Source organism: Arvicanthis niloticus, chromosome 14 (assembly GCF_011762505.2).
Source record: "Arvicanthis niloticus isolate mArvNil1 chromosome 14, mArvNil1.pat.X, whole genome shotgun sequence".
Lineage (NCBI taxonomy): Eukaryota > Metazoa > Chordata > Mammalia > Rodentia > Muridae > Arvicanthis > Arvicanthis niloticus.
Genome location: NC_047671.1, coordinates 22,952,256 through 22,968,343, shown reverse-complemented (window position 1 = coordinate 22,968,343; position 16,088 = coordinate 22,952,256). Strand labels below are relative to the sequence as shown.

The 16,088-nt window shown below is 43.2% G+C and overlaps 1 protein-coding gene across 1 annotated transcript in view; it reads right to left on the bottom strand.

The window, feature by feature from the left end:
- Ccbe1 (collagen and calcium binding EGF domains 1) overlaps positions 1 to 16,088 on the bottom strand; it is a 238,189-nt gene that overhangs the window by 21,671 nt on the left and 200,430 nt on the right. Inside the window, exons 3-5 of the mRNA XM_034518499.2 lie at positions 15,158 to 15,210; positions 6,544 to 6,678; positions 5,018 to 5,170 (exon numbers count right to left, since the gene is read on the bottom strand). Coding sequence (XP_034374390.1) covers positions 5,018 to 5,170; positions 6,544 to 6,678; positions 15,158 to 15,210 — 341 coding nt within the window. The remainder of the gene's footprint in view (positions 1 to 5,017; positions 5,171 to 6,543; positions 6,679 to 15,157; positions 15,211 to 16,088) is intronic.

Below are 16,088 nucleotides of genomic sequence, written 5' to 3'. Positions count from 1 at the left end.
AGGACAAGGAAATAAAAATGGCAGGCAGGACTTGCACTGTTATGCAGATCCCAGCAAATTTGGAAAATTTTCTAAGGTAAAGGGGCCCTGGTGCTGGAGATCAGTAGTGTCCCAGTAGTGTCTGCAGACACTGAGGAAAACAGAACCAGAGAACAGTCTTGAACCACACAGGCAGTGAGCACTGACCCAGCCCTGGTCACCTGCTCTAACTTTCCAGACAAGGAACTTCCTGTGGCATCACCTCTGTCAGACAGGTGATTCCAGCCCTTTCCTTTCCTTGTGTTCTCTCTGTCCCTAGAGTCATCACAGGCAGGGGGCAAAGTGTCTTAAAGTAATGGTGGCTAAGTGGGCAAGCAGTTGAATTAGGACAGGGACCTTCTAGGTGCACAATGAGCAAACCTACGTATATGAATGATTCTTCTCTATTTCTACCTGGACACTCTGAACACAGGTATAACGATGCTTCTTTGTAAAATATAAAACCAAATCAAATCCCTCTACACATATCTGCCAAGTTCCGTGGAGATTGTAAATTGAAAATTGAGAGTAAATACTGTCAACTAATTTTGTAAGGATCACACTTCTGAGGAGTATGAAAGACCTGGCAGTGGCATTTTGTTAGTGTGTTTTATCTATTTCAAAACACACGGAGTTGCTGTATATGAGCGAGTGGTGGTGGAGGAAGAGGCAGAGGGGAACAGGAGAAAACTGACAACTCATTGCAGGTTCTTTAAGTTTATCGTCTCAGTAAGGCTTGGTGGCAAAGTCACCAGATGGTTTGTAAGAGCAAAATACAAGGACATTTCCTGTTTGTGTCACAGTCAGAGGAACCAGGTATCTCAGAACATGATGTAATAAAGGAGGTCTGCCCTGTTTTCACCTGTACTATGCCGGACACTTACACTTCAGCCTCTGGATCTGCTGCTAACAACTTTGTCTGAGAATGTCCAGATGTCCTATCAAATTTAGCCCAGAGCTCAGGTTTGTGACATAGATAGTGTCCAATCTGGGCTTTTCAGAACATCATCACCTACGATATCTTAAAACAAGTATTTTGGGACTGGAGTGATGGCTCATTCATTAAGAGCACTGGTCACTATTCCAGGGGAACCAGATTTAGTCACAGTACCCACATGGCAGCTCATAACCATCCGTAACTCCAGTCCCAGGGGATCTAATACCCTTTCTTGGCCTCGTTGGACATTGCACACATGTGGTGCACAAATATACATGCAGGGAAAACACCCCACACCTACAATAAACATAAACTAAAAATATTAATATCTCTTTTACAAATTATTATTTTGCATGTATGTGTGGGCATGTGATGTGAGTGTATCTGTGTGGATATCTGGTGTCTTCCTCTAGTGTTCTCCAGCTTGTTTTAGTTAAAAGAGCTCAAACGTGTGTGTGTGTGTGTGTGTGTGTGTGTGTGTGTGTGTGAAATGGAGTATATGTATGTGTACCATGTACTTGAAGGTTGCCTGAGGAGGCCAGAAGAGAGCACCATACCTAGAGTTAGAGTCACAGGTCGTTCCAAGAGTCCTGACATAAATGCTGGGACATGAGCCTAGGTCTTAGTTCTAGGCTAACTCTCCAGCCCCTCCACTGCATTTTTTGAGACAAGGTCTCTAATGAACTTTGAGCGTGGACTTGTTATTTTTCTTAGACTGTTTGGTTTGACAAGCCCCAGGACCCTCCTGTCTCCAGCCCCTTAGCTCTGGGGTTAGAGATGTGGGTACTGAAGATCTGAACTCAGGCCCTAATTCTTATATAGCATGCACTTCACCCTCCAGGCCATCTTTCTAGCCCTGTTAGATGTTTATAAGGCCGCTTAAGTAGTTATGTGACATTCAAGGTTCCTAGTTAGCTTTAACTGTCAGTTAGCTTGACAGCGCCTAGACTCATCTGAGACAAAAGCCTTGATTGCAGAATTCTCCAGATCTGATTGGCTTATTGGTATGTTTGTGGGGGATAGTACAGATTATTAGTTGATGCAGGAGGACCTAGACCACTGTGGGCAGTACATCAAAGCTTACTAAGTATGAGCCTGTGAGTGGGTCAGAGAGTGAGGCAACCATTTTCTGTTTGGACTTGAGGCCTGCTCCACAAGGGGAAAGCTATACCACCATTATCAGGCCAAGATCTTACATTATAGACCCTAGGAGAGAATTTCCTACTGTTATTTTATTACACAGACATAGGATTGAACCATCTCCTAATAAGTTATCATTAGACCCATAGATTAGGGCATCTCTCAGCTTTGATCAGAGAACCTTCTGTTTGCAGTAGATGGTGATCAAGAACCCCAACTGGCCAAGGTGCAGAATATATGAAACTGTATGAAACTCTCAAAAAACTCAAAAAGGAAGAGCAAAACATAAAAGATACAATGGGACTTCTCAGCCTCTACCCTCTCTCACCTTCACTAAGCCTTCTTTCTAAAGGTGGAGCACAGGCTAGTGCGTCTCACTGAAGCAGATCCTGTTAGTGAGCTGATGGACCACAGGGGCTTGTGCCCTCAGGACCAAAGAGAAATGTGTGTGGAGAAGCCAGGAATTCCTGCAAGGGATGGAGATGTCTAGAGATCAAAGAACAAATAAACTTAGGACATCAAATCCTAGAGAGACCTCTGGAACTTCCACCTGATCCTTCTTCTTCTTGCTCTCACCGTCTCTGTCCTTGGAGACCATTCTGCCCCACCACCTGGGGAACTTCTTGTGGGAAGGGCCAGCTCTGTGTTATGGGTATCTGAGCACTAGCCAGCATGGATTTCTGGCCTGACACTCAGATACACGTGTTTGCTGTTCTGATGGCTTTGCTCTGCTTTTGGCTCCTCACTGCAGCAACTCAGGCTACCCACAGCCAACTGTGTACAAGCAGCTGCAAAGTCAACTCTACAAAGAAAAAAATGATCGCCTGTAGGACTGTTTCCCCCCAGTCCTACATATCATGAGTTGGTGGCTAAAAGGAGGTCCTCACTGTCAATGAACACCTTCATGTCAATAAAGGACACAACCTAAGAGATATGCCACACCTCCCTGAGATACACCACACCTTCCCAAGATAGGCCACACCTCCCTGGTCCTCTCTCATCCTCTTTGCTCACCCGACAAAACTGCAGGGATTTTAATTTTGAATAAAAAATGGTCTCTAAGTTATTTTCTCAATTAAATGTTGTTCCTCAAAGATTGTTGCCCCTTGATCCTTGGAGCCCTCTCAATGGCTAGGCACCACATGATTCAGAGTCATGAAGGTGTCCCCATGTTTAGTCCCTGTAGCTCATGTACAGGATCCCTAAATGCCCTATTCTGAACTGGCTCCGAGGAGCTATTTTGCATTTACATTTTGCATATGGTGGCTTCTCCATGACTCAACCTAGCTGCCCTTCAGAATCTGCCTTTGTAGTTGTTTCTTGTGAGGCAGCTGGTCTCCAGCTGTCTGCTGCCTCCTGGTCCTTTTTGAAGCTGAGGCTCCATCTTGTGAATGTCCAGATGTTTCTGGTTTTCTCATCTCCCTGCACATCTTTGCACATGTGATTTGCCCCAGGAGCCTCCTCCCTTCCCAGGGATGGCTCAGGCCCTCTAACCTACTTTGACTGCACGCACGCACGCACGCACGCACGCATGCACATACGCACAAGTGCACACACACACACACACACACACACACATGCAAACATGCGTGTTCATAATGACACAGAACTCAACCTCTGGTCCTCTAAATGGCTAAAGACTTCTCTGCAGGGAACTTGTCTGGCCAACACTGGTAGCAAAGATGATTTTGCCCCAAAGTTCATTCCAGCTGGAGTGTGATTGGCATTCGTCTCCAAAGGCTAACGTTCTAAATTTTAATGACTAGCTTGGCACTTGGCAGAAGTATCAGAGTTACTTTGCAAGCAAATGTTATAAGCATTTGCCCATCAATCTGGGAATTCCTTTCTTTCTTTCTTTTTTCTTTCTTCTTCTTTTGCTTTATTCTTTCTTTTTTTCCTTCAGACTCAAAGAAGTAACCCACACATAGGCTGATCCTAGGCTCCAGTGACCAGCCATCTTGGCTGAATCCCACTGCTGTGTTGATGTCCAGCAGCCTTACAGCGCCATGCTGGTAGAAATTGTGTAGCTGACTGTGAACTGATACAAAATAAGTTATTTGACAGATTGTATGTGAAATGCAAGTATAAAATTTGGAATTTAAATTAATGTCCTCTCTCAAATTGGTGTGAAAACTTATATGCACTCTCATTTTCTGTTTTTATCTGATCAGGAACCAAACAACTAGTTGACAGATGGGCACCTGATATAGACTGCATTTTGACTTGTGCTGAAATAGACTGGGGCCATATGTGGAAATTATACAAATACATATTTCAGCACATTTTCTTTGACAGAACATAGTACATCTGCCTCCTTCCCTGTTCACTGTAGATTCTTGGAGAGACACAGCCAAGTGCTGCTGATTTCTCCAGAGGTATGCCACCTTCCTCCAGCATATGCCAGCTTGCAACAGCTGACATGGGCTCTGGTCCCATCAGCTCTCTGGAGAATGAGTTTGGTCTTTGGTTTGCACCTAGGTCCCAATTTTAAGTGTCCCATTCTGCACAGAGTCCCCAAGGAGTGTTGGGCTCCCAAGTACCTATAATTTTACATGTTATGTTATAATATATACTACATATAAATGTATAAAATTGGATAAATAATACATATACAACATTAAAAATAACATTTACTATATATAGTATATTTACATAATATGAATTATAGATTATACCTAATTGTATTTTATATGTAACAGTATGTATATCTTGTATATAATATGTACATATCATAAGATATTATATAAAATATCATTATATAGATATATAATATTCATTATATATAGGCACATTTATAGAATATAAAATTATAGAAATATATAAGATATAATTTTATCTGTATATAATTCCTAAAATGGTATTCTATGTAACATCTAATAGAAGCATGTACACAGTTAGAGGTATTACCCTTGGCCTGCTCACCAGTGTCGTTGGGGTATTTGTCTCCTCTTGTGCAGGTCCTCCCATCGTCCTCAAGGATGTAGCCTTCCCGACACTCACAGTGGTAGCTGCCCATGGTGTTGATACAGGTATGTGCACACAGAGTGGTGTTGCTGGTGGCACATTCATCGATATCTGGTTTGAACCATGCATAGAATAATTTCAATACAGCATCCAACATTATTCTGGTCCTCTATTGGTATGAACAGGAGAAACTTCTAGATCTGGACCAGAGAAGTGCAGATAAAGTCTAGAGTAGTGGAGCTCCTATCTGCCACTTGGCTTAGTGCCTCAGAGATTCACTCACCAGAAAAGCCTGACAATGGGGCCTGCCCTAAGCATTCCCCAGGGCTTTGTGGAAGTTGACCAGCAACAAGGCCTACTTCTCACAGGAAGCTTGGTGCCTCGAGGCTTTAGTTCCCTGTTTGTAATGGGAAGTTCCAAACAGCGTGGTGGTGAACCAAAGGTCACTTAGGAAAGGTCTCTTCCCAGTTAAGAGGCGTGACAGCAACTGGAAACAGCTACTTCTAACAAAAGTAAATAGTCGGATGGGCCTCATGGAGAGAGGTTTCTCTAGGCGGTCCCTGCTTCATACTGACCCAAGCTGACCTCTGGTGATCTGTGGAAATGAGCCATGAGATCATCAAACAAGGGACCACGATAGAGTCAGCATGGACTTTGTCCCTCACTTCCCTGTGGCATGGGGTGGAATCAAAAATGTCTCTCACCACAGAAAAAAGGGGAAGGCTGCATTTGACTTCCTGACCACTGGATGGAGACACCTGGCTGTTGTGGATGGAATCCATGACCCAAGCACAGACTCCACACACTTGGGAGCCCAGCTTCAGGCAGTTGACAGCTTCCCAACTACTCCCTGGGCAAGCTGCCAAAGACCTAGCTCTGTCAGGAGCTGAGGGTACCAAGGAGAGTGTGGTAATGGCAGTACACACTGTCACCTAGAGGCTGAAGGTCCCAGCTGAAGTCTACATGGAAATATCCTTGGGACTAATTTCATGTTTCTGATTTTTTTTTTTTAAAATCAAGGTCACTCTGTGTAAATTTGGTTGTCCTGGAACTCAATGTGTAGACTAGGATGGCCTTGAACTCAGGGAGATCTGCTTGCCTCTGTCTCTCGAGTGTTGGATTGATTCTTGGCTTCTGATCTTTCATTTTCTGTCGTACACCATTCTAGTTTATGTAGGACAATGTCCCTCGTCTCCAGATCTTAATCTCTCCTCTGTCCCTCTAGCTCTAGCTCGCAAAGGCATCCTTGTACGGAATTTGTTTTGATAAACATGATGAAAGAAAGCCATTGGGTGATCCACAGACTAAAACCAAACAACCCTCCACCCCACAAGTACAAGGACTTCAGGGGAGGAATCACACATTAGAGCAGCTCCTCTGAGCTGGTCCTGCTGCAGCAGCAGCAGCAGCAGCAGATCCAACGAAGAGCAGAGCTACCGGAACCCAGCATGCCCCTCGGAGCTGGAAATGCGTTTCCTACGCACCCAGGCAGTACGGCTTCTCCCGCTTTTGGTGTCTCTCGCGGTCATATCGGTACCCTGGGTAGCATGTGCATAGTACACGGCCGAAGTTATCCGTGCACTGCTGTTCACAGGGAGCTTGGGCACAAATATCATAATCTGGAAGAGAAGAGACTTACATCAATCTCAGCGTGAGGTAGGTGACCCAGCCGTAGCCTGGAACAGACTTTGAGGGCTGCTCTTTGGTACGGTTAACTGTGAAGTGGGACTGGCTACTTTTAGAGGGCTATTAACGCTTTTAACGCTACTGAGAGAGCCACAATGAATGATTTAATGCATAGCCTCTCCATAACTAACTGTGAACGTTACTAGAATTTTCTTCCCTAAGTCATCTCCTCATCCTCCTATTTTCATCACTATCCAGAGTGCGGCCAGGTGCAGCAGCATCCCTACGCCGAAGCATCGCGGTGCTACGGCATCCCTGGGCCTCAGCATCCCTGTACCGCAGCATCCATGAGACCTGTTTCGTCTTTTCCTCCAAATGTTACAGAGAGTGTACTCCTTCCAGCAGAAGGTAAAGACAGGCCAGAGCTGGTGACGGTTGAGTGTTATTATGTGAGAGGAAGGGCTTGGGGTCAGGCGGGATCTGAGAAGTAGCAGGGACACTTTTGGAGTTGTGGAGACTTTGTGCTTGCACGAGCAAATGTTACAGGGGTACTCACAGGAGGATTGGTTCTGCACTCTGAGGACTTGGATACATTTGAATGGCTACAAATGTCTTATCAGCCTGAAGCCTGTGGAAATTACAGTGGGTTACCCAAGGAATTAGAGTATATGCTCCTCTGGGAACTGATGAACTGGTGTTTAATGCATCTCTTGAAGGGCCTTTGGCTCTAAGTCAGTAGCTTAGGCTCAGCATAGTCTCCCAGCCAAGACTCAACATCTCATTAATCACCTCTGCTCTCCTCTTGTGCTGACAGATGCAGGCTCCTTGGATACAGAGAGAGCCTGGCTCTGCTCTGCTCTGGTATATGTAAAGCCAAACAGGTGGGCCTGTCATCTCCTGATACAGGCAGGGTTAGTGTGACATGCCAGTCTCATGATGACCTGAAGCTGCCCTTTCTGAGCACTCCTTCCCACAGGTGAGAGTCCAGATCTGTTCTGCCTGCATAGATGATAATCAGCCTTGCATACTGTTTGGTTACATCAAATTTTCTCAATGAAATTCTAGGTTCCTTTGGCTTGAGAGCACTGTCTCAGGATGGCTGGTGAGCCACCCTTTCCAAGCAGTGGTTACCATCATTGGGCAGCAACCCCAGAGAGGAGGTAAGACAAGATTGCCTGCCTAAAGAACTTGTGCTAACTGTGGTACCCAGCAAGGCTTGGTGTGAGAAGCCACTGTGCCAGTGTCCCTTCTATTCCTGCTTCCCCGGATGTCACTTCTGCCCCTTCCAGTGAGTCACATTTCTCGCATTCACCTCTGCATCTGCAATGGCTGGCTTACATCACGTCTTTCCTTTAAGCACTCCCTGCAGATTTCCAGCCACGCAAGAGGTGTGTTTGGCTTCTTTATCATCTCCCCGCACCCCTTGGACAGCACACTTCTCAGTCTCTCTGTCTTGTCAGCGATTTCTTTGGAATTTTAGTTGGGTGAGATGTTAGTGTTTGTACAATACTGACAATCTGAGAGCTGCTCTCTGCTGAGCTTAGACATGAACTGTGACCATTTACCTTTTGGGGACCTTGTTTTACTTCCCTAGAATTAAGATAGTCCTAGACAACCCTATGTTTTTAGGTTTTCCAGAGTTAAGATAACCCCATGTTTTGGGGGTTGTTATTGGTTTCAAGTCTGCCTCACCTTCTTTTCTGTGGGCTATGTTTTTATCTTGGGTCTAGGGACATTTCAATTTTCATAGTCACCAGCACCAGCCATCCCCCAAAGTGTGGGTTTGAGATCCATGTTCTCTGAGTTCAGAGCGACAGTCCTGACTAGTGCCCCAGAGGTCTAGGATCCATCCAGAGATACTGTCTTAGTCATGGCTACCCTTCTTGTCATGTTAACACCATGTAATACTTCCAAATATTTGCCTGAGAATAAGTCACTAGGTCTCAAATGAACAGAGATCCAGGCTGGGTGTTTGAACAGGCAATACACAAACATGAGCTGAATGCTCCTGTTTTAAGTATTGGACTTTTACTGTCATCTGTTTTTGAAGCCTGTGTTTCACCTTCTCAGAACTATCTTGGGCTCTCCATGCCTCGTCACATCAGGGTCAGTATTTTATGTCTGATACAGAACAAGATCCGGGAGGGCAACCTCTTTAACTTTTAGCTAATTCATTTCATTCTTTGTTTTTGTGTTTGTATGTACATGTGGAGATCAAAGGTCAATGTTGGGTATCTTTCTTGGGCATGCTCTCCCTCGCCTATTGAGAGAGGGTCTCTCACTGAAACTGGGAGGCTCCCCAAATCTGGGAGACTTGCTGGCCAGTGAGTCCCAAGATTCCACGTACCTCTGTCCCTGAAAATTCTGGAGTTACAGACATATCACCTGGCAATTTAATGTGAGCATTGGGAATCTGAATGCAGGTTCTCATGCTTGTACCCTAAGTACTTTATCAACTGAGTTACGCCCCAGACCCTTCTGCCTTGGTTACTTTTTTTTTTTTTTTGGTAGGAAAGGGTTTATTTCATCTCATAGTTTCAGATCACTGTCCACCACTGAGAGAGGTCTGGGTATTAACTCAAGCCGATGCAGTGGCCATGGAGTACTACTTACTGGCTTGTTCTTATGGCTTTTATAGTGGTCTTGACTATCTGTTTTGGTATGAAGCCAGTTGTCCTTAGCTTTGCCTCGTGCTGGTTAAGGCTTCATTTTTCCCATCTTGCTAAGTGTTTTTCCCACTCCCAGGTCTGTTCTCTAGTTTCCAACATTTTGTTGCTGATATCTGCTCTTCCATTCCTTTTGATCTTGTGGATTCACGTCTTCTCCACTTCGTAGATTTCCAAAGGGAGCAAAGGCAATGGATTTATTCAGTCCTTTATTTTCGATGCTTGTTTTTCAGAGCCCACCCACTCTCAGTCACGCAGCTTCTATCTTTAAATTTTATCTGCTTTCTATCGTCTCAGCTCTGTTTCTCTTGGCATTATTCTAATTCAGACTCAGCGTCTCTGGTGTAAACAGCTTCTTAACCAAGATTCTTCACCTTTAGATCCACTGTATACAACATTGCTGGGCCATCCTTGAAAAGGCTGAGTTCTGTGAAGGTCAACCCTTGCTCAACTAATCCAGGTTTCTATATAGGTAAAGGCTCCCTAATTTGAAAACTTCATTCTGAGTGTCATGATGTTTTTGGATTTTGGAGCCTTTCATAGTTCCAGGTTAGGGATGCTCAAAAAGCAGGGTCTAGGCAAATATGTCCCAGTCCCAAACCTTTTGACATATGAAGTATGGCTGGCCTAGAGCATTTCAGGTGAGGGGTACTCAGCCTGCACTCATCAGGATTAGCCATTCTCCAGTCTTGTGTTTGGGGTCTGGCATTATAGCCTTTGAGAATTCCAAACTCCACAGTCATTTATGAATTTGTTTGTTTGTTTGGCTGGTTTTGTTTTGTTTTTTTTTTTCAAGATGGGGTTTCTCTGTGTGGCCCTGAATGTCCTGGAACTTACTTTGTAGATCAGGCTGGCCTCAGGCTCACAGAGATCTGCCTGCCTCTGCCTCCTGCGTGCTGGAATTACAGGTGTGCACCACCATGGCTTAGACATTATTACTTCTTTTTCTTTGTCCTGCGTTATAGTCACAACTCTTATCATCACACAAGTGTTTGCCTCCAATTAAGTCCAGCCAGCTCCTTCATACTTATCTCAGTGCCATACAGTTAATATTCTAAACAGCTTCCAAGTGACATTGCCAATGCCTTGCCTTTCTTGACCCTCAACTTAGCCTAGTCTGTCTCATCAAGACCCACAATGCTCCTCTCTTTCACTCAGATGTTCTGCCACCTTCCCTTCACATGCCTAACTTGAACACTTGTAGAGTTATCTTATGGCTTTTGTTGTTTTAAGATAGGGTCTTGATATGTAGCCTAGGCTAGCCTTAGCTTGGGGTTGCTTTTGTCCATTCCATCCCTTCCTCCCCAATGCTGGGATTACAAGCATTGAATCTCTTTTTCCAGCTTGATCTTGGGGTTTTGAAGTTCCCATCTCCTCTCTTATAAAATATGGATAACAAAACTACAACTCCTGACCTCACAGTGATCTCATAGTGAGGTTAAATGCCACTTGAGGGACAGTGTCTGGATAGGAAAAAGTTATCCCTACATTTCTGGCTTCTCACTTTCAGTTCTTACGACTGTTTGGCTACCTGTCAGGGATGATGTCCCCTGGAATAAACAGTGTGGTTCCCTCTCCAACCGATGCTCACTTCATAACTGCTTAGCCAGAATGAATCTGCCCAATCGTCCTAATATCTCACTTAGACCAGGAGTCAGCAAGTATTTTTCTGCAGACCTTGGGTTTGCAGTCTTATATTGCAGCCACTCAGCCTTACTGTTGCCATGTAAAGAGGCCCCAGGCAGTGCTTAAGAGAATGACTAGATCTGGGTTTCAGTGAAACTTCATTTCCAGAGTAAGGTGGCCAGATTAACCCACCTGTAGGCATACTGTAGCTCACTGTCCTGGACAGTGGGAAGTAGCTTAACAATTTACTTTTCACCATCAGCCGATTTGCTTAGAAATTTTAGTCTCTTTTTGCTATCTGTGGGGCAGTTAATTTGGAAGTGAGCTCACGGGAGTCACAATACCCAAATATTTGCTCTGGTGGGAAGTCCCTCAAGAGGATGTGTGTACTGTAAGTCAGTGTCCAGCATGCAGTTCGCCATGAGCTGGTGCTGTTCTCCCTTCATTACAGGAGATTAAGCTTTCCTAAATTGTATGACGCCAACTTACAGCAAGAATATAATCCACTTTATTCAAATTTGACTGACTCAAAGGTTAATCTCATCCTAGAAACACACAGAAAGCGAGCTGCTGCACTAACACAGTCTGCCATACTTACTGAATACTCACCCGTCTACCTAACCCAAGCATTCTCTCTGTGATCTTAGAGCTGGTGTTTCTGTGGCTTCATGCTCTGCCAGCCTAGCTACCTCAGCTCCAAATAGAGCATGCTCCTTCTAGGAAAAAGAAGAAAGATTCCACTGATTTCCTGCTGGGGCACTGGCTTCCTCATGCCTATGTCCCAGCCAAAGAAAGAAGTCACTGTACCCACAGACAACTGACTCCAAACACAAAGTGGGAATTGTTCTGCTATTCTGTGTAAGCTAAGCAAATATGTGTAAACTATGAGGGTCCTTGGTTATCTCATAGTGTTATCAATACCATGACCAGAGACTAAAGCCAACAAAACACTATGTTGATTCAGGTAACATCAATATTTTAGATGCTTTTGGAATGAGGATTGGGAGCACCTGACCATAGAATGAGGACTGTGATTGGTGAGGTGGGGCGTTTATGAAGCTAAATGCAGTAGGAATGAAAGACGAGGGAGGTATGACCATGGGGCCAATAATGAAAATAAGGTTTCTTCTCTCATGAATATTTTTAAGCATCTATATGCTGCTGTCTTTATTCCCTTTCATATCATGGCTCATCAGATGGGTTAACTTCACACTATAGTATTTAAGTACTACTCATTTTAACACCATATTGTTTATATTCTAGAATATTAGGGAGAAATTTTAGCATCACTTTGTAGCCTCCTCAGGACGTTTAGGCTGTTTTTGCAGTTAACATTGTGTCATGGCCCAGTTACTTGAAGATCAGATATACAAATACCCAGTCAAATATTTACTCTAAGATGTTTCTGTGTGGAGTGTTTTGCTTTTGAGATAGGGTTTGACACTGTAGCTCAGGAATTCACTCTGTAGCCCAGGTGCCTTGAGGCAATCCTTTTGCCCCTGACCTCCATGTCCAGCTCGTGTGTGTGTGTGTGTGTGTGTGTGTGTAATTTTAGGATGAGGTTTAACATATAAACTTAGTCAACTTTGAATAAATCAGATTATACTCCATGGTGAAGGTAAGCCTTGATCAGCTTTTGGGAGGCTGACCAATCTTATTGAAGAGAGATACTGTTAATAACTTGTCTTTGGATTTGAACCAAAATGTGAACCAGGTGACTCTCATTTGACATTTGGGCTTGCATCTCCACATGCTCACGAGTCAGACTTACAAAAATACATTTAATTACAATCTCTCTCTCTCTCTCTCTCTCTCTCTCTCTCTCTCTCTCTCTCTCTCTCTGTGTGTGTGCACGTGTGTGCGTGCCAGGGTACATACTACTGATTTACTCTGTGTCTGAAGTCTTGTCTGTGTACTTTGCATTGCTTGTCAGTCCTCCATCTGTTTTTGAGTCATGGTCTCTCTTTGTCATCTAGACTATCCTGGAGCCCATTCTACAGCCCAGGTTTGCCTGGAGTTCTTTTTAAAATAAAAGATTCAATTTCATTTGTTTTCTAATTATGTATTACATATGTGTCTGAATGGGGAATGGACATATGAATTCAGGTGCCCACCAGGGCCAATAAGGGACATTAGATCCCCTGCAGCTGGAGTGATTGGTGGCTATGAGCTGTCTGATGTGGCTGCTTGCAATAGAATTCCAATCCCCTGAAAAAGCTGTCCACACTTTTAGCTCCTCTCCAGCCCCTGAGCTTTAACCTCTTGATCCTTCCTGCCATTGTCTCCCAAGTGCTGGGACAACAGGCTGTGCCATCAGTTCTTTCTTTTTATTCTTGAGTGATAGAAACCTCTTACAAATGATGTCATTAGTAAAGGACACAAATAATCACTTTATTCCTGTAGATTAAAATAAATAAACATTAAATGCTATTCTGGTGGAAAGCAATAGAACAAAGAGTTAGTTGCATACAACAATGTTGGGGCCTACTTTCCCTGGCAATATGCTTGCTGTTCTTGGTGTTACCAATCATGGGTGCTGTTGTCTTTAAGGTGAGGGAGGCTAGATTTTGGCCAAGGCATTTGAAACTTCAATGCTTATCATTTAAAGAGATGCCAACTCTATAGTATCCATATGTTTTTAATTAGGTTGAACATAATCTTTATTTACGATCTTAAGTTGACAGGCCTAAACCTAATTTCCTTTGCTATTTGCCAAGCTGCAATGTAAATGATACAGCTGGTGACCGAGAAGAACTGAGGTTTGATGGAAATCTTTTGACTTACTTGTTTTTTTCTCCCACCTGGTTCTACCCACAGAATCATCCAGGACAGAGCTTCTCAGCTCAGAGAGACCTAGACATGAGAAATCACGTGTGGATCTATCTCCTAACAGCCTCCCAATGGGTACATTTATGGTTTAGCAATTTCTTTCTTCCTTCTGTACAAGATAGCAGTAAACAGGGAGAGCCAACTAATTCAAGATGATGGAGACCTTTTGTTCCACAAGATAAAGCAACAGAGTTAGCTTGTCTGGGTTCCTAGTCTCCTAGAGCAGTGGTTCTCAACCTGTGGGTCACAACCCCTCTGGGGATTGAATAACTCTTATCAGATATTTACATTGCAATCCATAACAGTAGCACAATTGCAGTTATGAAGTAACTAATAAGTTTCATTGTATGGTTGGGGTCACTACAATTTGGTGAACTGTATTTAAAGGGCTGCATCATTAGGAAGGTTGAGAGTCACTGCTCTAAAAGAGACACAGCTTCTAGGGCAACAGTGAAGAAAGCTACTTCATATACCCTATTCCCTGTCCCCACCCCAGCACAAGAACACAAACCTAGCTCTTCAGACAGTCTTCCATGTCAATATCCTGTTTGGAATATTTTGTAATACTCCTCTCTTACCTATTCCCTGGGCAGCTTTCCTTGTTTGATGACCTGACTCAAGTCTCTCTATCCTGAGCCTGCCTTCATCCACTGAAGCTCTGTGTTGTGTCTGCTGCTCTATGTTAATGTCTTTGTGGTACCTGTTGACCTTTGAAATAATGGCAGCAGGAACCACCACTCATCAAGTACTTTATAATAATCAGCCCCTGGATTAAGTCCTATAAGTATGAGAAAATTCCTCAGATGCTTGTATGACTTGAGAGCAAAACCTGACTGTAAAATCCAACACTTAGAAAGTAATGTTCCCAAGTTCTATCAAGTAGCACACAAAAGCATAATTAAACCTGTTCATAGTGTTCACTGTGATCCACCTGCTGTCCCTTTACTCCGAAGCATGTGGTCAGAGGATCAGTTTATGCCTACAGCCTTTCTAATTTTAAGGCTGGGCTGGGTATTTAGTTGGCATTATCAGAAATTGTCTACAGGGGTTGAAGTTTCCTGCATGAGAGTCGGTAGAGAGTTCAGGAAGAGGAGTTTGTTACAACAAGTGCATGTAACGCCTGAGAAGAGTTTACAGCTTGCTAAGCATGGACCAAAATCTAAGCATGTTAGTGACTCACACAGAACACACCACAAAGAATCCAATCACTGAAAAGGAGAATTACAATCACATCCATAACTAGGCACACATAATGTACATGCAGCTAACACATCCCATGTGCACACAAACTTTGTAGGCTCCAGTAATTAGTCATGGAAAGGGAAGATGAATCATCTATTAAATTACATACCTTCTGGAATACACTGTCCAAGAACAAATTTATATCCTTTGCAGCATTTTTTCCTAAGAGAAAAACAAAAAAAAAAGCATCTTAGATGTGACATTAGATCGAAAATAAAGTTATTTATAGTTACCGATATTGTATGAAATAACATGTGCAAAAAAGTTATTGAGGTGGAGATTTTTAATATAATCTGAGGTTAAAAAGGAAAATATTAAAATAAGTTGACCACATATTCCAAATACCAGGATCTACCACATAATACATAAAACCAACCCTCTGGGTCCCACAAAGTAGATTAATTGCCTCTGGAGGACAATACAGTTTTAGTGTATAAAGGAAGGACCACAGACAAGATTAGATGAATCCTGAGCTATCACTTACCATGACCACTTTTCCACTTTCTATCTAATCAAATAAGCTGTCTGCCCAAGAAAAGCATCTACATTCTAAATGAATACAAGATGCAGGGTTGCTAATAGATGCTTGTTCAAATGTGACCCCTCCCAACCCCACCCCTGAAGAGACCATCAGGGACTCAACTCCCAGATGTCAGAACAGTCAGACTTCAAAGTAGCTCCTTATTTATGGTTCAAAGACATAAAGAAAAACACACTTGTAAATCATTAAAACATTTTTATAATAATTAAAACATTTTTAACAAAGAAATAGAAACTCTTATGATTGGAAATTCTACGGCTGGCCAGATGGCTCAGTGGGTTACAGTATTTGACCACAAGCCTGATGATCTGAGTTCAATTCCTGAATCCCACTGGAGAAGGAGAGAACTGACTCCTCCTAAAAGTTGCCTTTTGACTTCTACATGTGTGATATATTATGTGCCCTCCCATTTCCCCTCTCTAATAATAATATAAAATCAAAGTTATAAAACTATAAAATGTCTCTAAATATTAAAATAAAGCTGTAGTAGAAATACTTA